Source organism: Macrosteles quadrilineatus, unplaced genomic scaffold, assembly GCF_028750875.1.
Source record: "Macrosteles quadrilineatus isolate MER2022 unplaced genomic scaffold, UCM_ALF_1.0 Scaffold_22__1_contigs__length_1958994, whole genome shotgun sequence".
NCBI lineage: Eukaryota > Metazoa > Arthropoda > Insecta > Hemiptera > Cicadellidae > Macrosteles > Macrosteles quadrilineatus.
In genome coordinates, this window is record NW_026542615.1 from 411,947 (window position 1) to 434,167 (window position 22,221).

Here is a 22,221-nt window from a genome sequence, read left to right on the forward strand (position 1 = left end):
AGTCGTTAACCAATGAGGTAGCAAAACACTCAACAATGTCAATTATTCATTGTATTCCACCGCTTAACCGTTATCATAACTGTCCCCATTTGTTGAATCGTCAATTTCCCTCTGAAATATTGAAGATTTCTAGATTAATTTGCTATTCGCGTTCAATCAGAACTCAAGTACAAACTCGTCAGTTGGCAAACCATACAATGAAGACCACGGTTTGCCTGAAACAAACATTCTCCGAAACGTTGAACTTTCCCGTCGGTGTTCAAGAGACAGAACTCCACGACTTCTTCGTTCGCTTCATCAGTCGACTGCAATCTCGAGGTTTCCCGTCGATCTGTCCCGACGAGCCATGACCACAGCAACAGCCGCAACGGGATGTACGGTAGAAGTGGAAGTGGTGAACGCAGACGTAGATTGCTCTGTCGTTCTGTACAGATTGGACTGGTCGTAATTGGAGGATGTTGTCAACCATTTATTGCAATCTTATAACGATCCAATATATTGGACCTACCACGAAGTGTCTGGTCGTCAAACGTCTGTGAAAGTAGGATGCCTTGATTGTATACATGAATTGTTACTTGGTGGAATGTATGAAAAATTCTACAGCGGTCGGTGAAAGTAGTTGGTTTTGGTCGGTATGATTGAACGTGTTAATACACACGGTAGTTGTTTAAGGAGACAGTGCATCTTTGACCATTAGAACAGAACCTTGTTGTTGAATAACCCAATAGAAATCAAGAGTAAAACTAGTTTAGCTGATAAGCGAAATTTACCTTAACCCCATAAACAAACTTATCTAGATCCAACATTTGCATTCACTGCCTTCTAACCACCAAAACTGCTTGGACAATGTTTATTTTGTACATCTACAGTAAAGTTAGTACGACGTTTAACCTTGTAAGGGTTGTGGATAATGTGATCAGTAAGCTACATTGCATTTTAAATGAGTCACTTTATAAATGTTATCTTGCCTGGCCAGTGTCGTGATAACAAGTGATCGATCGAGACACAGTAACTGAGAAAGTGATGTCTGTTTATCTGTAGTCTGTAGTGGCCCAGACAAACAGACAGTCCTGTTTGTCTTGAGTTATTTACATTGATACCACTCAAGTCAAACAATCTCCAGCTGCTAGATGTCTTCTTTAGTCTTCTCCTACTTATCTATAAGGGGACATAGTCCTGGGCATAGCTTCTGTTGAGCCATAAGTAAATTCGATTATAGCCGACTAATTACTTTTTGTGCTGAAAATACTGCCAACTTTACTCATAGTAGGGGTATAACGTCATTGCCTAATAGTATTAATGGATGATGTTATAAACCCACAGGAACTGTAACAGTCGTAAAAATATAACTACAATCAGTTTCTCAAACACATATCCTGACTGAAAAGCTCGACAATTCCAAGATTAACTAGTTTGTTAGTCCGTCACTACACTATTACTACCTCGGGTCGTTACTACCCAGACCACGTCCACGGCCTGCTCCGGCATTTGTCATTACAACTGGAGTAATTGCCTGTTGACTGGACTTTTATGGGATTAATGATACTGGATAACTAATGGGATTGACAGCAAGGATAAAGATTAAAATGTCAAGGTACATACGGATATATAGTTGATAGACGACCTGTATTTTGCTACAGATTTTTGATAAATAAATTCTTAACTATGAAACAATTTTTGGTATGTTGTTTTACAATGAAATACACAAAAAGAAAGCGTACCCTACAAACTATTAATACACTACAGCCAAGAAAGTATATTTCGGAAGTGAATTTCTTAAAACATTTACGTTTCTAGTGAGACAATTGAGAGTATTTTAAGATAAACAGTAACCCGCCGAGGTAAATATGACCAGTATTTCAAGCAATCCTTTACTAGTTTCAATATCCACAGCTAACTAATCTAATCATAATCATAATCATAAACAGTTTTGCATGATGTATGATAAAGTAAAGAAAGCGTTGCTAATTTGGTTAAAATCCCAAAAAGATAATGTGACTTCCTGGGTCCCAGACAACCATAATATTCCTCTGTCTTGTAGAATTTGATTGCTCAAGTCCTTAGGAAAGAACTAATAAACTTACCTTCCAGATCCATCATGGAAAGCCATATATTGTTTATATCCTCTATCCATCCAATTTTCTCCCCCTTTGAGACCTCCACTAACAGCTGTCTTGTTTGTTGCAGTTCTGGCAGGTGATCTCAGAGGAGCACGGTATCGACCCCACGGGCAAGTACCAAGGAACTTCCGACCTACAGCTCGAACGCATCAACGTCTACTACAATGAAGCTTCTGGTATGTTAACCTCCTTCCTCTACCTATTGTGAATGAAAGTTGAATGACCTTTGGGTAACAGATTTACAAATTGGTATAAAAGAAAACAAGTTTTGTTGTTAGATAGCCTTGTAAAAAGGCATGAAGATAATGGAGAAAGATTTTCTCACAACAATTCAGGGATGTTCAATAAAATGTTTATGCATGATTTCAAATGCAGTAGGTAGTTTAGGTATTCCCTTGTCTGTAGTAACGATTGCCACGCTAATGTTATTTAAGCGACGATATAAGGCTACGATCTTACTACTGTATACTCTTTTAGTACTGTATTCCCTTTATCAATGAGCCTATAATTTATTCATCAAAACAATTTTAATTCGCTAGAAGAGTGAAATCATTATTTGTCTAGCTTTCACAACCTTTCTAAGCCTAGCTGCATATGAGTTACACAATTTTACCTACTGTGTATTTATCGCATAGTTTACTACACCATTCTGTATGTATTGGAAACCGTCATTTAGCTTGGTAAACTATAAATACGGCTAGGAACTGGTTTCAAAATGTATTGTTGGAAATTTTACGAATAACGCTAAAATGTACCTATGCTATACTGTAGATAAAACACAAAACTAAAGCCCACATATATAAATAAGTAATAAAATATTTATCAGTGTATAATATATAGTGGTGAACATAAAAATACATAAAATAAATATATTTCCGACACAAAATAATTTTTCGCCTAATCTTTAGTAAAAAACGGGATGGAATCAGAAGGAAGAATGATAACGGTTTCTTTCGGTGCGAATTCATTTTGCATAGATTTATTAAAGAACAACTCACAAAGAATGCGTTGGTCTTCCGGAATGACATCGGAGTTGTTTGTTCCGAATTTAAATTTGTTTCCATTAGTTTGTTGTTCAGTTTGAACACTAACCGATCCAAGGTCTTCTACGGATTGACAAGCCTTATCCTCCATGGTGGGTTTCATTTGGTTCTGAACACTCTGCAAATCTTTGGTAATTTTCTCAACAGCGTTTTGAGCGACGCTTAAACGTTCTTTCGTGACCCTCAGCTCGACTTGAAGATCAGTATTCTCCCGGTGCATCTCATGTATTATCTTCGTCATCTTCTCCGCTTGGGTAGCGATGGTTCTCAATTGAACTTCTGTGTTCGCTTTTTGAACTTGCGTCTGGTAAATCAGTCGATTCAATTCTGACAACTGATTTTTCAACGCTTGCTGTTCTACTTCGTTTTTGGATTGTATTTTAGATATTTTAGTCTCAGGGCTGCGATTCGATAGTAGTTTCCTCATTGATGTTTTCAGTTCAGTCACTTTGTTTTTCAACATGAGTATTGTCTCATCGTCTTCCTGTTTCTCTTGCTTGCACCTTGCCAACTCTTGCACCAACTGCGCTATTCTACTCTTGTCTCCGTCTCCGAGATCCGATATGGTGACGTTTTGTTGACGCGGAGTTATTCTATCTTTGGAGCAAAAGTTGACTGTAGGCAGTTTTATATCGACTAGCCTATCAGTTGGCTTGGTCAGCATCAGGTCCTCTGCGTTTGCGTTCAAGTCGTCCTTTCGACTGCCTTCCCAGGGAAATAGTTTTGGATCATCGGTTTGCTGACTACTTAAATACGTGTGCCAATCCCTACTCGGGACCCATTCTGAGTCATCACGTTTAGCTTGATCTGCAATCTTCGATTCCTCAACGTCAACCGTGGGTTTTTTATTAACAGGTTTTATGGGTTTGTCTTTCTTAGGGTTTGTCGCCTTCGCGTCGTTTGCGTTTTTAAAATGCACGGACTTCATGATTGACTGAAATTACGGTGTAATTTAACCTAAATTTTGACTTGTGTTTGCCAATATTTGTATTTGTTCAGCTGATCGTGAAACATAAATAAACAATTTTCTATTAATCATTTGGTTTAAATTATTGGTTCTAAAAAATATAACTATACAGTACGACAGTACTCAGATTTATAACAAATCGCCAAATTACTACAAATTTACTCTCAGCCATAATAATTATAGCTATATAATTATCATAGAGTAACCAACCTTTAAAACATCTCTCGTACGTCCTAGGCTGAAATTATTATATGGACGGTATTCTATTCCTCTAAGGGACATTTTTACCAACCTTTTTACAGCAATCACCTGTTTTACCATAGTTTTCAGACGAACCTAATTTTTATGATAACTCTATGTATGAAAATCGACAAAATATTTGTCTATGGTATGAAATAACAACAATATTTTTTTAATAATGATTAAATTGTAAAAACGCAGTTTGTTCTTTTACTCAGTACCTATTTAGATTTTGCATCAACAAACAAACATGTCAAAGTTTGTCAAGCATCGAACTTGTCAAAATCGGGCAGGTCAGGTAAGCCATTAAACGAAGAAGGAATGCGTGAAGATAAGACAAGAAGGTTAGGTTACACCAGGCCACTCCCAAGACTCCAAAGTAGGGTAACTTTAATGGCCTCTTCTCTCGCTATTGGCGGTCACAGGTTCATCTGATACCAGCTCCTGCATTCCTGGAACCGTTCCTGTTCCAGGAACAGTTGAACAAGAAGAGTGGCAACGATGGAACCCTGTGGTGTACATGGACGTGACACGCAACATTTAAATGTCTAGTCACATTACGTCCGCTGCCGCCCTCGTAGACAATTTCGGGCGGGAAAAGTAAACACATTCCGCACAAGGGAAAATTGGATTATTAGCATTTGTAACTGGCAGTGAAGGGCATTCTTTCAGACCGGTTTTTCAACTGGACGCCCAAGGCAGTGACGAATATAATTGCTCAATTTTACAAACATTGGGACGAAATGTGCAGTAATGGGTTAGTCCCCTGAGGGGGTAGGATTGGTTGTGGATTGGTTTACTGAATGCACATTTTTAAGTTAAAGTAGCATTCAATTAGGATTCGCCAAACAAGTTTTGAGTTGGAAATTGTGTGAAACTACCAGAGCGAGAGATAATATTGACTAAAAATCTAGTCAGTGGATTTGTTGATCTGATTGAGTAGCTTTTTGGTGGTTCAAAACTGGACCCCGCTATTTCTCATTGGGCTTTAAATAAATTATCCTTACTAATGAAGCTGATCTTGATCAGTAACAAAGCTACACAAACTCACCATTCTACCTCTGCCTCATAAGAATATTTTTGTTGTTCAGTTTGTGTCTAGCATCTATTCTATTCTGAGCAACAGATATATAGATACCCTGACCATTTCAATTGTCATGATCGTATACTGACCATATACGTCTTGAGAGCAGCCACAGCACAAAAAAAGTTTATTCTGTCAGTTCGAGTTTGGCCCTTATTCTATTTCGAGCGACAATAATGCAAAGCACACTCAGCACTCTTGCTAATTTACATTCTTTCATTATTTATTTTAATGTCTATAATACCTACAATTTGAGAAAATGGTAACTACAACAAAAAAATTGAATTTTGTGCAGTAGTGCTTAGCAGTTCGCGTTGTCGACATTGTCTTTGTGTCGGAGGTTGTACAGTACAGTTGTATCGGTTTGGTGTTTGGTCTATACCCTCAGTAGTAAGTGGATGGCTTGACCACGGTGGCAGGTTGTCGCACGTCCATCGGTTCCGCCTCGGACACCAACCTTCGGCTTTGTCTTTCGGCCTTGACGACGCTCCGACGTGACCACCGAAACGGAGGTGGAGAAAAAACGTGTGAAGAACAAGTCTCGTACGTAGCTCGGATAAGGATCCCGGACTGCTGCTCCTCGCCACCAGTTTCCTAATATCACAAGTGGGAGAATTGAAGAAAAATATTTTTCCATTTGAGCGTTTATGGTAGCTTTGACTATTAATACAACTTCGGTATCCAATAGTTAATGGTATTAGTGTAGTCAGTTAAAAGTCATAAAACCGAATCATTCCTAATGCACCTAAAACAAAATTGATGAAAACAGATATTTTTTCATAATAAATTTTGAATCTTTGAATCCGAATGACATTCTTAATTACGTAAACACAACAAAGTATATGGGTTTTATATTATTTACCTATATAACGTGCAGTATGTACAACAATTAGAAATAAATGGTATCAGCATTCTGACACATATTTTCTCCCATAAGCTTGTCATCAACCTTTTATCATAAACGGTGAGAGTAAATATTTTATATTTAATTTTTAAATAAAAGAAATGAAAAAACGCCTGGAGATACCATGAATTTGTACCTACATACCAAATTTCATCAAAATCGGACTACAGGTGTGGTCTGTAGCTCTGTACACACGCAGACACACAGTGGTTTTCAAGTTCGAAACCCACTTTTCTTTGGTTCAGGGGGACTCAAAATTGATATATCCATTCAAAAATCAAACTCGAAAATTTTAACGAAAACGATACTTTCTCCATATTTAAATATGTATAGGGGAAGAAAGTAAAAAAATAAAACTAAGATAAAAACTTATGTAACAACAATCATCATGAATCTTAACACCTAAAGGATACTGTAAGTAACTGAACAATAAAACATTTGAAAGTTTATTGCAAAATCACGGTATCATGGTTCTTCGTAAACTTTTAGAGATTTAGTTATTTGATTTGCCTTGACACATTCTTTGAGTTTCTAGCCTTTGCTCACAATTCTCTCCATTTGTTGTACTGTTCCAGTATTTCTAACACCTCCCTGCTCTTGCTTCTCTTAATTTTCTTCTATACAATTTCAGCACTAACATTTTCCTTTTGTTATGGACAGAGACTCGTGCACTCCATTTATTGATGTGAAGTGATGAAACAGAAAAACAAAATTATATTGTAATTTTTTTTTAATTAAAGCAATATGTAAGCTTGTTCTTAATTTCAATATAGGCATACTATGGAATCAGTTTCGTTTGAAAAAATATAGTTTAGTCAAATTAGCTAGTTTTACTGTATTCTTAATAAAAAAGCCACTTATAGCTTTGTTTCTCTATTATAAAGGAAATGTCACAGCATTTTTTTTCTCTGTGGTTATAGTATTAAATTACAAAAGCAATAAATTCCATATAAAATGTTCAGTTCAATTACTATTAGGCCTATTTAAAATTTGGTAAAAAATGAGTAAACATTTAAAACTAAATACACCAGATTCAGTACTGTAACATATCTCAATATTTTCCCCGACTGCTAAGGATTACAGTATACAGTAAGTAAATCTCATTAAAGTTTTTTTACGTTAAAGATTTTCTTTAAAATTTTATTTGAACATTTTTATAGTCAGAGTCTCAATATTTGTTTTGGTAATGCTACTTTTCATTTATGTCTACCAGCAGTCAAAGCTACCAGATGTTAAACAATTTTCTAGTTGATATGAGCACACTCTGTAGAGTTTTTGTTCAAACAACTCAAATCTTGCTCAACATAGTATATTTAAATGTGCACAAATGACAGTTTTATCTTTGTGGTCTAAACTGAGATGATTTCTAATAATATTATTGGGTAATTTGCATCGACAATCATTTTAAAAGATTTCCAAATTAACTTACAAACAGTTTGTAAAACAGCTATGATCCGTATACATATAAAACTACTGAAAGTATGAAAATCAAGTTCTTAGATCTCATTATTGAACATGAACTCTCATCAATACATATTTGTTATTATTTTTGTTATTCTTTGTCCAACTGGAGGTTAACTCCTTATAAGAATTCTCTGAAATCCTCTTTGGTAAGTGAGAGGATAATAATATGCCAACTTAAATACCATTTCACATGATGGTGGAAGGGAAACGGACAGAAAAGCAACTGTCAACCCCATGTCCGAAGAATTCGCAAGGGTAGGATCGAGACGCGCCTCGGTTCGACTCGTGCAAATAAGGAACCATGAACTCTCCTATTTATTACGAGGGTAGAAAAATACATGACTGGTTAATAAACTCCATTAGTCACGTGCACGTCTCACAGACTACACCACTGATTCTGGCATTTCCCCTAACTTAATAGATACCAAAAAAACATTTTGTCAACAAACGTCTTGATTATCATGACACTGAAATTAAATACGATTCCTAAATAGTTGACAGTTACACTTCCCGTATATTTCAACAATTTCCATGTAATGAAATTACGATTGGTAGCAATAATAGTACAATACTTCATACTTTACTACACCATGAGGTTTTTAGGATATCATACTCATGAAGGAACCTACGCTAGATATTAAGAATTTTACTCACTATTCCATCCTGAGTTGAATATGTTGATACTGCATCGCCATAAATGAAGATGTAATGCATTGTTTCCATGGTTTTAAATTATTTTTACAAATTTCAAAATATAAACAGTTTAGTTGAATTACCTAGTGACAACAGAATTTACTTTCTTTGTTTTTCTTTGCCAACATTAAATCTTTTCCCCGGACCTACCCTCTCGCCTGTAAGTGGGCGGCATATTGGAGAATCCACGCCCCCAAATAGTTAATTTTTTCTAGGGAATGAGAAAAAATAGTAAAATCGAATTTTCTTGAACTCGCTATCGAAAACATTCCTCCTAAAAAGAATATATGGAACTTGTATCGCTCTGGATTATCGCTTATCATGATTATCTATCGTTCAAAACTATCAGGACACTACAAAATAATTATACCGTACTTAGACTATAGGGGCCGATCAACTAAAACCCACGTTTGATAGTATCAGCCTATAGATGACCACACAACTAATCGTCAAGTTAACAATACTAAACCCATTCGGTATGCTTACGTTAAACAATCGAGGTGTGGACAATCGTTAATTATAACGTTTCATAGAATAATTGAATAAACATGACCGAGAGTTTCATATATCGATTAGCATTTAAATTACCGACATAGCGGTTGTCTGAGTCTAAATTACATGGTTGTGATCTCCTAATAGCCATACAACACCGTGTCTAATTACATTCAAAGAACTTACCACGTTTGATGGAAGTTCATGTCTCGTTCATTGTCCTAAACTCTGGAACATCCGGAGAACACATGTGGGCCACTAATGAGATGACGTCATCATAACGTCTGTCTGTCTGGGGCTAAGGTTAATAATTCCACCCGCAGCTGCACCCGGGAGTTAAATCCAGAGCCATTCCATGAGTTAAAAGCCAGTAAAACTCTTGAGTGAACAAATCTCGAAATGATTTTCGTTACTAAGCAATGTTGCTTTTCAAACAACGATTACAAAGAGATGTACGTTGTCTTGGTGTGATAAACGATTTTATGTCTACGCCTCATTGATGGTGAAAACAATAATTATAGTAGGGTTCAGATACTAGTGACTTCTGAACCTATTATAAATTATAAACCTAATAAAATAAACCTTATTGTATGTGTGTTTTGATGCATGTTTCAGTATGTTCAAGTGTACCTACTGACGTCGGGCAAACGTTTTGTGCAAATTTTGGGTTAATTTAACATAAGTTACGCTTCTAATAATGATTGAGAAGCATGGTTTAAAACCCATATTATTTAAGGTCTAATATTTCCTGGTTTAATAGTCTTTACACGAACTTTACACAACCCAGATACTGCGATTACTGCGAACAGAAACATACCTTAAAATTGACTCCGCTCAACCGAATGACAATCTGGTAGGAAAGTAATCAATTATTCAAGATATCTTTGTGTTCATAAATATTACCATGTTTGTAACGCAGCATGGATTTCATACACGGTCTTCAAATATTTTATATGGGTACTAATTTCAATTTCCCGTCTTGGTTACACCAAGTGGAAGTCGCTAGTATACATGTAGTTTGTTTCATAGAGTAGGAAAAGGAGTACGAGAAAACAAGCATTCGATTTAATTAAAATCGGATAAAAATCCGAAACAACGCACTGTAGAAAGCTAGGATTTCCTCTGAAAGAAAAACCTCTACGAGATCGTTTATTTTATTTTATCTTCACCGAATCCAAAACCACAACTGCGGTGGAAACAAAGGTTGAAGTTCACACGATTCTCGTATCAGCGATGAAAGCTTGAACGCATTTCGCGCGAACACAATAAATCTGACCGATTATTATCAGAAACAATAAACGTGGAACGACCTAATTATCGTGTTTCCTCTCCGCTCTCCATTGTCCAAGTTGATGTTGAAATGGCGTAACTCAACCCCGAACACCTGAGTCAGGTTCGAGGTCAAGCGAAGGTAACCGGTGACAAATATCGCGTCGTGGACGACTGCAGGAATACGAGAAATACTCATGTTACTTGCAGTTTTATTAAGTAAAAAGTCGAAACCATTAAAGATATTTTGAACGCATCCCCTGTATGTTTTTTTAGATTTCTTTAAGCTCGGACTCCTCTGTAAATTGTGTACAGTGCCGTAGTTAGTTTGTGATAATAATCAATATAGTTGAACAGACTAACGACTGTGACATTTAAATGAGTGTCCGTAATGGATACTATCTCAGACAAGGGAATAGAAACCAACTAATAATAACTATCTACTGTAGTTATAGTATGCAGCCTGCTTTAAAACCTTAAACGGCAAACAAAGCGACGCGCTCAATGATAAGCATGCAACGGCTAGTTAACTGATAATAATCAGGCACTCTTATCTTGACTTGATAAGTAGAAACGAGTTAATTTACAAACAAGAACAGCACTACTATTTTATACGTAAAAATGCAACCTTGGTCACAGTGTACACCTTGACTTTGAAGAAAGTGTGGTGGTCTTGCAAACCTACAAATTGCTTGCTGCAACCTAGTCATCTTTCATCTACCGACATTTCTTCATGAGCAGTCACGTCAACAGGTCCCATACTGCGTTCAGCAATGACACTGATTCAATGCTCACGACCGAGACCTGGTTTCTCTAGAACGCTTCGTCAAGCAGGTGAAACGCCTCGGAGCGTGTCGGATATGATCCTTGGTATCCTCGGATAGAATCCTTGGTATCCCCAGGATCCTTAAGTTCATTCTTGTATCGAGATTGGTGGAGGACAAAGACGACTTGCAGGTCATCTCGCCTTTCAGACTGACACTGAAATCATCCACGCCCGGCACGACCTACTGACGTCACCGGAAATGGCCAAAACTACTTGAAAGAAGCAATTGACAAAGCTTCCGGTCGCGAGTCATGCTTCTGACGCTTCAAGTGACACCGTGTTTGGCTGCGAATTCCTTGTAAGATTACAAAGTCAAGTGATGACACACTAGTGGAACTAGAATGACTGATTTAATTTAAGCCATCATACTTTGTTCTGAGCGTTTCTTTTGACTTTGCGTTTTTAACAATGGAGAGATGTAAATGAACACAGACATTTTGTAGCTAAGAGCTACAATGCATTTGTGGAAATCGATTGCCTATATGTGGCCAGAGAAATGGAAAAGACAAAGAGATGACTGATATAAAAAAATTATAATTTACTGTAGGATGGTGGAAAATGCAAATCCACATCATTGTTGAAGTTTTTGTGGTTCCAATAAATAGTTCATATTCCCATTACATTACTTTATCACTGCTTTGTTCTTGAATGTATATAAACTAGATGGTTCATCAATTTCATTTTGTTACTTTCGCAAAACCTTATTTAGTATTTTATTTTACAGTTCCCTTATATTATATAGGTACCTACTCCATTTCTTATTATATTCCCTTTTAATATCTTGCACATCATTTTGTGCAACTATTATTTATTTCTGTAATTCTATAGGTTTTTGCTTAAGGAGATAAAATGTTGAATCGTTTGACAAGTCAACAGAACTTTTTGATAACGTCAGATTATCACACATGAAGATCAGCTATATTCTTGATACCTAATCCTACCGTTTTGTTTTGTATTCCCAAACCAGGGGTGATAAAGGTGGCTTTGTTTGAGGTCTAAACATACAGAATGCACACAAGAGTACCATGTTGAATTGTAGAATATGCTTTCCCACAGGATAAACTGTGATACACTCTGACCTTGATCATAAACTAAACTGTGTTCAGACTCTAGCCCCAGTTTATGATCAAGTAAGTTTTTTGTAAACCCATTTTTTTCAGTTTTTAGGATTACAAAGGCTTCAATTTTATTCTGTAGCTTTACTAAGGAGTGCTCGATAAATTTTTTTTACCAAAAATATTTTGTCTGCAGCGAGCCGACACGGAAGCTGTGGAAAGTACGTTCCTCGTGCCATCCTACTGGACCTGGAGCCTGGGACTATGGACTCCGTAAGGTCAGGTGAATACGGAGAGTTGTTCCGTCCAGATAACTTTGTGTTCGGCCAGAGCGGCGCAGGCAACAACTGGGCCAAGGGTCACTACACGGAGGGGGCAGAGCTGGTGGACGCTGTGCTGGATGTGGTGCGGAAGGAGGCGGAGAACTGTGATTGTCTGCAGGTGAGTGAGTACTGAGAAGTCGAGGAAGTTGAGGTTATAAAGTCTGAATGTACATCAGCATCTATATGGACACAATATAACTTAGTCAGAGTCGGCCTTAGGTAGTGCAGGGCCCTGTGCAAACATCCAGAGCCCTTATTTCTGAAAAGATTTCCCCCCAATTGCCATACTGCTGCTCATGCTCATAGGATGATAAACTTTTGCGATAGCACCAAACATCCGTCATAATCTCTCACTATAGCGGCGACAATCAAGATAATTTTTACAATCACAGACTCCTATGAGTAGAACAACATCTTGATTATGTTCAGTGATTGTGGTTTTTTAGGTGTACTTGACATGAAAATGAAAAATTGGACAAAGGGAGATTATTGGGGATTATTAAAAATCAAAATATTTTACCAATAAGACTTAGTGTGCCCACCTCCCCCCCCTGAAGTACAGGACCCTGTGCAGTTGCATCATTGGCTAATGCCTAGGGCAGGCTCATAAAAAAGTGTCTTTATTGACATTTGGAAGGAAAACTAAAATCTGTTATCTGTAGACTAGGTTAGCAGCCAGAATAAAATCACTTAACAATGAATGCAATACAAATATTCAGTTCATATTAGTTTTCTACACCAGATTCACACAAAATGTAACATCTGATGTAACAAATTTTGTAAGTTTAAAACATTGCAGCTAGACTTCTCATCTCATTATAAATTTTGAAGCTTGTTTTTCGTATCTAGTTCATGTACATCGACACTGATCGCTACTGTCGACAAAATTTTGTTTCTATTATTTTAGGGTAAACTTTTTTAACGGAGTGTGTTTTATCGATTGCAGCTTAAACAAAAGCTGTAAAATTTCATTTAAAACTTTTTTTGGAAATCAACATTTTGTCTAAATACACTGAAAACTGTCGAAAAAATCAGATATTTGTTAAAAGTTGCTTTTCTTTGGTTGGTTGTAAACTTTAGTTGAAAACACTATTAGATGCAAAATATATCTATACTTATTTAATACGCAAGCAGGTTTTTTGTGACAATTACTCCTCCGAAACTACTGAACCAATTGACATGTTTTTGGTGTCATTGGAAAGAGCGTAACGTGAAGTTGTGCAGGAAACTTTCTTTTTAGGGAAATAATTAGAGAGTGAGGCCCCGGGTCCCTTTAAAGTTTCGTATTTCTCCATAAGATTAACATGGGAAACAAACATTGTTATGAAACTCCAGCTGTTGTCAGAAATGCTGTTCTGCTATTTAATTTAATTTGTTTACAAGAACAATTTTTTCTTGGTGTCATGTGGTCAATGAATTATACTTTTTCATATATTTCAAATGCAATATACTATATACAATTATAGTAATACAATAAGTGATCTTCATTTAAATAATCAATAAGCACGATTGAGCCTTTGCCTCCTGGTAAGCACAGACAACCATTAAAGTATTATATTGTCTGTGCTGGTAAGTGTGTTGTAACTGTTTCTTATAGTAAAACCGAATTATTCTTTTCTTCATTCTCATCCCGTAGCGAAGCACGGGCAGAGCAACTAGTTTAGCTTTAATCTACTTAACTGATTGAGTCATACAAGGAAAATCAGGTTAGCAAATAAATAGATATCATATCTGATTTGTGCCATATCTGACTATCTCTGCGAGTCTATTACTGAACTCTAAGTTCATTTCATAACTTAAAATATTTTACATAATGTATGACTGGTGACCAATAACTCCTCAAAAAGTTAACTTTGATAGTATAGTATCCCATCTCCTTAAAAATTAAATGTTCTGAATATAAAATATGTGTACCGGTAACTCTTTGTTAGAAGGTATGAATATGAACTCTTTACTTAATACAGCATCCACAAGTTAATTTTACTTGTGTTGTTTTATTAAAACTTATTTATTTAGAATTTACATTTAAAAGAGAATAAAATAATCAATCAAATATGAAGGACTGCCAAAATTTGTTCATTCAAATGCTGTACCAGTGTTTTGTTGGGTAGGTATGGAGAAAAAATCTGTTTTAGCAAATTAAAACATAAATAAGCTAAATGAATACCGAGGCATTTGTAGTATTTGTATCAACAAAAACCTTTTCAAACTAATAGAGTTTGTACATTTTCTAGTATATTCTGATATCCTATGATGCTTAACTGCAGTTCAGTTGATAGTAAAATCCATCAAATTGACTTTTCCCAGCTCTCCTCCTATGATTATCCGAGAGCGTTCCTCCTCCGACTTTTTATAGCTGACTCACTCAAATGGGTTTCAGCCCAAATGAGAGCCTTGGGAAAGTAATGTCACTTTGATAGCCCGACAAGCTGCATGTCATGTTCCCAGTGAACATTTCTGCCGTCTCCGCAGCGTCCAGTTAGGCTACATGCAGCCAGTCATTCTAATACTCGGCAGTAAATTCTTTTCACTGCATACCATTAGAGATTTACAGTCTAAAATGACTGTCACGAAGCGTCTTGTTAAATCGTAATTTTAAAACCTCTCTGGTATTATTAGTTGACCTACTGGATCTGTACATGCATGACTGGCTAGAATTGGAATTTTATGGTCAGCGATTTCTTGTTATTTTGCTGCATACTTAACTGCAAGGAGTAATTTGATTGGTAATTGTACAGGAATTATCTGTGCACTTTCCCCTCGGATTGTGGGGAAAGCGAAAAATTCTCTTTTACATTGCAAAAAGTAATGAGTTTTCTGATACTGTATAGAATGAAATTCTTAATTTAATTCTGTCTTGTGATGTAAATATTTAAATATGTGTGTATACGTACACTGTACAGTACATATTTAAAACATATTGAAGTCTATTAGTCTAATGTTATTACTCTAATCTTTTACCTTCCATTTTCTCTATTTTTTTGCTCAGCTATATTAGTTTGAATAAAGTAATGTCTATTATTACTTCATAAGAAAAATTACTTTTATAAAACTTAAACAAAGTTCCAATTACTCTATTCTTTTTTAATATTACCACATATTACTAATTGTTTTAATATCTTCATACAAAAATATTCCATTCATTTTATTACAAAATAACTTTTAATAATTTGAAAATACATTACAGTATGAAAACCCGTTATGACAATTCTAACATGTTATTGATAATTTATTATACTGCTATAGCTCTACAGAAGTTACTACTTTGGTACTTTCATCTAAATAATAATGCTAAAATTAAACTATTTGTTTCAGGGTTTCCAGCTAACCCACTCTCTGGGAGGCGGAACTGGATCAGGACTTGGGACTCTTCTTATCTCCAAAATACGGGAAGAGTATCCTGACAGGATCATGAACACATACTCTGTCATGCCCTCGCCCAAGGTAATTACTTAACTTACTGGTATTTCTAAAGTAATTATACAGTACCGGTGATAGAAACATTTAGGGACTCCGGGATTTGAAGTTACATAAAGAAAAGAAAACAATTTTTATCAGGGTAGTATCCTAAAGTTATTACAGATTTCAAACGATTTGTATTTTTATCCCAATTTTTCTTGGTTTTGGATTGTGGTAACTGCCACTACATTTGATCCATACAGTCATAGACAAATATAATAAATATTGACTGTCAAAGGAAGGTTCCGGCGCCGACCGTTAGGAGTGCCTTGTAGTTATGGCGCACACCGGTGCAGCGCCTGCTGGACGCATACGGCTCCTGCGCTCCTCGTTTGCCTAGCGGTGGACGCCAGAACTTATGCTAACCGCAGCACAGCTGACGGTCAATATTTATTCTATTTGTCTATGGTACAGTTCACCTTTATACTGTTGGAAAGGCTTGTTTTTCTAGATAAGTTCAACACATAAGCCCGATGCCTATGCAAGGTTAAAATGTAAATGCAAAGCTAAAAGAGGCTGCCAAACTCCTTTTTCATATAAAAAAATAATTTTGTTTGATCAGTTGTGGTTACAACTTTGTATGGTTAAGGTCGTTTATGGCCTTATTTTTATTAAATAAAATATACAAACCAAAAAGAATAGTAACAACTATTACCTTTGACTATGAACGCTAATTTACCCCTAGGATGAAGAAAAGGTGGCTAAGACTAGTTTAGAGAGTAAAAAGTAAATTTGATTACAATGGAGGACCACTGCTACCGATGCTATCTTGACAAAAGACAATCAAATTGTGCATACTTCAATTTGGGGCTACCCTTGTATACTTGTCACTTCTTTGCGGTTCTTAGATCTCCCAATGAATACCACTCTAACAGTTTGTTGTCAGGTTTCAGACACTGTAGTTGAGCCTTACAACGCCACCCTCTCAGTACACCAGCTGGTAGAGAACACAGACGAGAGCTATTGTATAGACAACGAGGCTCTCTATGACATTTGCTTCAGAACTCTCAAGTTGACCAACCCCACCTACGGCGATCTCAACCATCTGGTGTCATTGACCATGTCCGGAGTCACCACCTGCCTCAGGTGAGTGTAGATAAATGTTATTGTTGGGCTTTTACTAAGTTGTTAAGAATGAACAACCTATGATTATCAATCCCAGCAGAACTTTGTTTCACATAGCCACAATATGTCAAAGATGTAGAGAATGTACTTAGATTGAAAACAAGTTTAACTCATTTGTTAAATACATTTGCTTTTACCCCATACTGGATACTGTCACACCATACTTGCAAGATTAGTGTATTAAGATTATGTTAAGTATTGTTTGTGGAGTAAAGTTATTATTTCATTTTCAAGAATTGGCATCTATCTCACAGAGTCTGTGTTTTTTCATGTATTTTCCGTGTCGGCTCTTCTTGATGGATGAGAACATTTTAAAATAGGGTTAATGCTAGCAATCAATATATTCTCAGCTGGTAGCACGTACAAAAATTTATAACATAAACCATTGGGTTTTGCTGTTGTTGCCAGTAAGTACCACGTTTACTCCAGTGAATTGTTGTTTTCATATTTTATTGTCCCCGTTTTAAAGTTTCTCCTTATACACAAAACTATTAATTATCCTTAAATTATGACTGCAGGCCCGTTTTTGACCCTGTCAGCGCCCTAGGCACAAATAATAGTAGCGCCCCTTTGCAATATATATGTAGGGTATTCACTGACTGGGAAATCCGGGAATCATGTGTGCATTTTTTAACCAGGAATTATGTGTGAATTTTGTATTTCACCCTGGAGTTTTCAATCTATGGTGATCAGATCGCACATGACAACAGTGACACTTCCGTGACCAGGGGAAACGATAATATGTCTACACACGGCCGCAAGGGATGATCAGAATATTGCCACGATCACGGAAGAAGATGATAATGTCCATACGACCACGGGAAACATGAAGAATTTTACCGCAATCTTAAAAGACGATGATGATCTCCAAACGACTGCGGGACATGATTAACATTTTGCCACAATCGCGGGAGACGATTACGTTGTCTTCACGACTGTGGGAGACGATTACGAAAAAATAATGATTTTTAAATGCCGCTAGGGATGATCAGAATTATGCCACGATCGCGCAAGACGAATGTCCACATGACCGCGGGAAAAGATCATACTTTTTCCTCATTCGTGGAAGACGATGATCTTCATATGTCAGCGGGAGAGGATTACCGTTTTGCCGCAATCACGGGAGACGATTACGATGTCTACACGGCCGCGAGGGATTATCAGAAGTTTACCGCGATCACATGCAAATACAACCACCAATCTTTTCTATTTTCCAAAATTTTGGCGCCCCCAAAAAAACGCCAATTGCCTCGCGCCCTAGGCACATGCCTACCGTCCCTATTCGGTAAATCAGTCCTGGATGAATGTAATTATTGATATTTTTTGTCTCAAAGGTTCCCAGGCCAGTTGAATGCAGATCTCCGCAAGCTGGCAGTCAACATGGTGCCTTTCCCCCGTCTTCACTTCTTTATGCCTGGGTTCGCTCCTTTGACAGCTCGTGGCAGCCAGCAATACAGAGCTCTCAGTGTCCCTGAGTTGACTCAACAGATGTTTGATGCCAAGAACATGATGGTAGCTTGTGATCCCCGTCATGGTCGCTATCTAACAGTTGCTGCTATCTTCAGGTTTGTTATCTTTTTGCTGAAATTTTTTTTCTTGAAAACATTTATTATAGTGATTGGTTTAACCTTTTGAAAGGCTTCTTTTAGGTATCTTAATTTTTTTATGGTCAGATCTTAAACTTCTTTTGTACAGGAGCTCTGATTAAACTTACATCTGTTTTCTCCAATGGTACTGCCCAATATAAGAACACTTGAAGGCTCATTCGGTTAGCAGCACTGCACAAAAAATCATGGTTACCTCCAAAACATGTTGTTTTATTTTGTTATGTGCAATCCTAATAATTCTTAACATAGGTACACTGTGTTCTCCATTTAGACCCAAAAGTTCCTAAAAGCTCTGGTAAGTTCATATGTTCAACTATGTGTTTGGTGTTGTTCATAAACAATAACTGTTTAAACATTTCTAACTACTCTTTTCTTCCTACCAGAGGGCGAATGTCAATGAAGGAAGTCGATGAACAGATGCTCAATATCCAGAACAAGAACTCGTCCTACTTTGTAGAATGGATTCCGAACAACGTCAAGACAGCAGTGTGTGACATTCCACCGATGGGGCTGAAGATGTCCTCAACATTCATCGGAAACACGACAGCCATCCAGGAGCTGTTCAAGAGGATATCCGAGCAGTTCGCCGCTATGTTCCGCAGGAAAGCTTTCTTACATTGGTACACAGGCGAGGGAATGGACGAAATGGAGTTCACCGAGGCTGAATCTAACATGAACGATCTCATCTCTGAATACCAGCAGTATCAGGTAAAGATCCTCTGTTGTTGAAATAGATTTCGGAGACTCTTCCACTTGTACCCATACCTAACCTAAACATTACAACCTACACATTTTACAAAAGAAAATTGATTAGCTTACTGCTCCTCTACAAATTTAATATTTTTTAAATAACAAAATTGAGTATAAAGCCATAGACAAAAAGAATTAAATATAGACTGTCAGCCATGCTGCGGTTACCATAGGTTCTAGCGCACACGGCTGGGAGTGCCGTGTAGTTACTTAGCGCGTACGCCGTAACTACATGGCGCTACCAGCGGTGTGCGCCGGAACCTATGGTAACCGCAGCACGGCTTACAGTCTATATTTAATTATTTTCGTCTATGATAAAGCTCACTTAACAATTATGAAATTGCCAGTTCAGTTCTGAGTAAAGTTAGCAACTTTTTTAAAACTGTACCCAGTTGTCAATGGGTAACAGTTGATCTTAGTCAGTAACAAAGCTAAACATAATATAATATACTCCACCTGAATTCATATCAGCTTGTGGTATGTAAATAAAATATGTCACCATCTTGACAAAGGGATTAAGCAAAATGAATCAACAGTTGTCTTGTGAGTAATAAAAACTTAATTAAAGAAATGTCCTTTACTTTAATGACATTAACTTTCAGTTCAATGAAAGAAATCTTCAAGTAAACATTGCAAAAATGTTAATGATAATGAGTTTCTAATATAAGCTTTTTGGTGTTAACATATTTAATATTTTTGACTTTTATCATTTATCAATGATTTTGACTTACAGGAGGCGAGTGCGGAGGATGAGTTTGACGAGAACCTCGAAGACAATGAGGAAAACGCCCAAGCTCAGTACGACGACTGAGTGATATGGTAGGTTTTATAGTTGAAACCAATCAAAAACAAATTTAATAAAGCACTTTATTTAATATTAGTATTAAATTTCATGACCCTTTATTTTAAAATTTGCTTAATGGAGGATATAATAACACACAACTAGTTGTTGCTACATGTGTGCTCTGCTACATAAATTATGATAAAATAATTCAAACTGGTGGCATATTATTATGACTTGGTCTGTGATAATTCTTGCACTTACCCATTAATCGCTTAACCTACCAACGAACATCCTAAGATTTAGAATATTAATTGGATCACTGAGTTTATTAAATCAGTTTACCGAGTTACATGCTAGTTGGCCTGTGGTATTCGAGTATGGATAACAAAAAGTTATTTATTTGTTATTTTATGTTTTTAGGAAAAAGCATTTAGCTTGGATTAAATAAATAAATATAGGCGCTGTTAACACAGTTCTTTGACTCGTCTGCAACCTTTCATCAGGTGAGTTAGCTGTGTCCTCTCCATCCTATATTTATTTGTTATTTTGTTTCAGAAAGGAGAAAAAGAAGAGGTGGAGTTTTTTAACTGCTTTAGTGCCTTAAATAAATGTATAGAGGAGGTCAACTGTATTTTGTATTGTAAATCATTATTATGTGTAGTTTGTATAATTAAAGAAGATATTATAACTTGTTGCATTTAAAGTGTATTTCGGAATCTACTGCACCAGATTCAAATGAACAACTAAAGGTCTGGTCACCTATTGGTCAAAAATGTAAAAACTTAATGAAGACTGCCAAAGAGAATCATATAAAAACTATCATGTATTTATCATTTCAAAAATGTGCTTGTTTGAATGTTAAGTTAATTAAATGATTGTAGTTTAAGTGTAATTTATTTTAGAATTAAGGAAGTTGTCGACTTCATTACAGATTATATTTATACTTGTTTTATACTTTTTCACATTTTGTGTCAATAAATAAGTAATTATTTAAAACGTATCTTATTTCAATTCCTGTTGCCAACTTTTGTAAAAGGAAGCTGCTTTATTTTCATTTTGTCACAGCTTAAAACTATTTATTCTATAGAATCATTCTCTAGATCTATTCTAGGATTTTTTAATTTGATCAGATATATTTAAAATAAAACTTTCAAAAGGACTGAGAAGGAGGATAGTTTGTAAATGATAATATTCTATATAAAACACAATTTACTGTGGAGATCCAACTTCACAGCAATATAGCTTATAAGGATGTAACATAGGGTCTAGATTTGTAGGATATTTTGTGAGGATAGCAGGCTTACCTGAATAGGAAAGAGTCAAAACTGGCACAAGAGACACACAACTTTAAACTATATACACAAATTACAAGTGTCCCTTTTGCTCAAATTCGAGCAATTGCTAAATATTACAGGCGTTTTAAAACGAATAACAGTCATAATTTCTGATGACTTTAAAAGATTCGACTTAAAGATTATGGAAATACTCAAGATGTATATAACAGATCAATATAATCAAAATTTCTTGAAAATATCTTATCATTTTTCAAAAGATGATTTTGTTTTTTTGTGTTTTCTACAAATAGCCTTAGTCATAGCCGCATTCGATTGTCTATAATAACGATTATAAATTAAAAAAAAACATTATTTCTATTTCTTCTTCCTTGGATGTGTTCTATGACTTTCTTATGTTTCCATAGTTTGCAAATCGGCTATTTCAATGATTACTAAGAAATGCAGCACAGTGTTCTTAAGAAATTCAGTTTTCTTTTTAGTATACAGTACAGTATCAAATTATCCACACTCTCTCCCTTTTTTCCATTGTAATATTTATGCCAACCCCAATTCAAATAGTAAATATTTCATTTCAACCTAGTCAGTAAATGTTTGTAGCAAAGTGTTAAATTAGCAAACTTATTGACTGTTTACAATTAAAATTTAAGGGTGTAGCATAGAGCACAGGGGCCTAGATTTTTTAGGATTCGGCTTACCTGAATGGGAAAGAGTCCAAACTGGC

General features: G+C 36.1%; 2 protein-coding genes across 2 annotated transcripts in view; one reads left to right on the plus strand and one right to left on the minus strand.

Moving 5' to 3' along the window:
- LOC129005495 (tubulin beta chain-like) overlaps positions 1 to 20,893 on the plus strand; it is a 34,834-nt gene extending 13,941 nt beyond the window's left edge. Inside the window, exons 2-9 of the mRNA XM_054434400.1 lie at positions 2,188 to 2,296; positions 12,354 to 12,598; positions 15,796 to 15,924; positions 16,826 to 17,025; positions 18,399 to 18,629; positions 19,055 to 19,379; positions 20,155 to 20,240; positions 20,761 to 20,893. Of these exons, the coding sequence (XP_054290375.1) occupies positions 2,188 to 2,296; positions 12,354 to 12,598; positions 15,796 to 15,924; positions 16,826 to 17,025; positions 18,399 to 18,629; positions 19,055 to 19,379; positions 20,155 to 20,232 (1,317 nt within the window). The 3' untranslated portion in view covers positions 20,233 to 20,240; positions 20,761 to 20,893. The remainder of the gene's footprint in view (positions 1 to 2,187; positions 2,297 to 12,353; positions 12,599 to 15,795; positions 15,925 to 16,825; positions 17,026 to 18,398; positions 18,630 to 19,054; positions 19,380 to 20,154; positions 20,241 to 20,760) is intronic.
- LOC129005496 (uncharacterized) lies at positions 2,954 to 4,137 on the minus strand. Its single transcript, XM_054434401.1, has one exon. The coding sequence runs from the start codon at positions 4,089 to 4,091 to the stop codon at positions 3,018 to 3,020; it is 1,074 nt and encodes a 357-aa protein (XP_054290376.1). The 5' UTR covers positions 4,092 to 4,137; the 3' UTR covers positions 2,954 to 3,017.
- Positions 20,894 to 22,221: the final 1,328 nt, after the last annotated feature.

What these genes read in the sequence shown, in the direction of transcription:
- LOC129005496 (XM_054434401.1), bottom strand. Translation starts at nt 4,091, where the DNA reads ATGAAGTCCGTGCATTTTAAAAACGCAAACGACGCGAAGGCGACAAAC.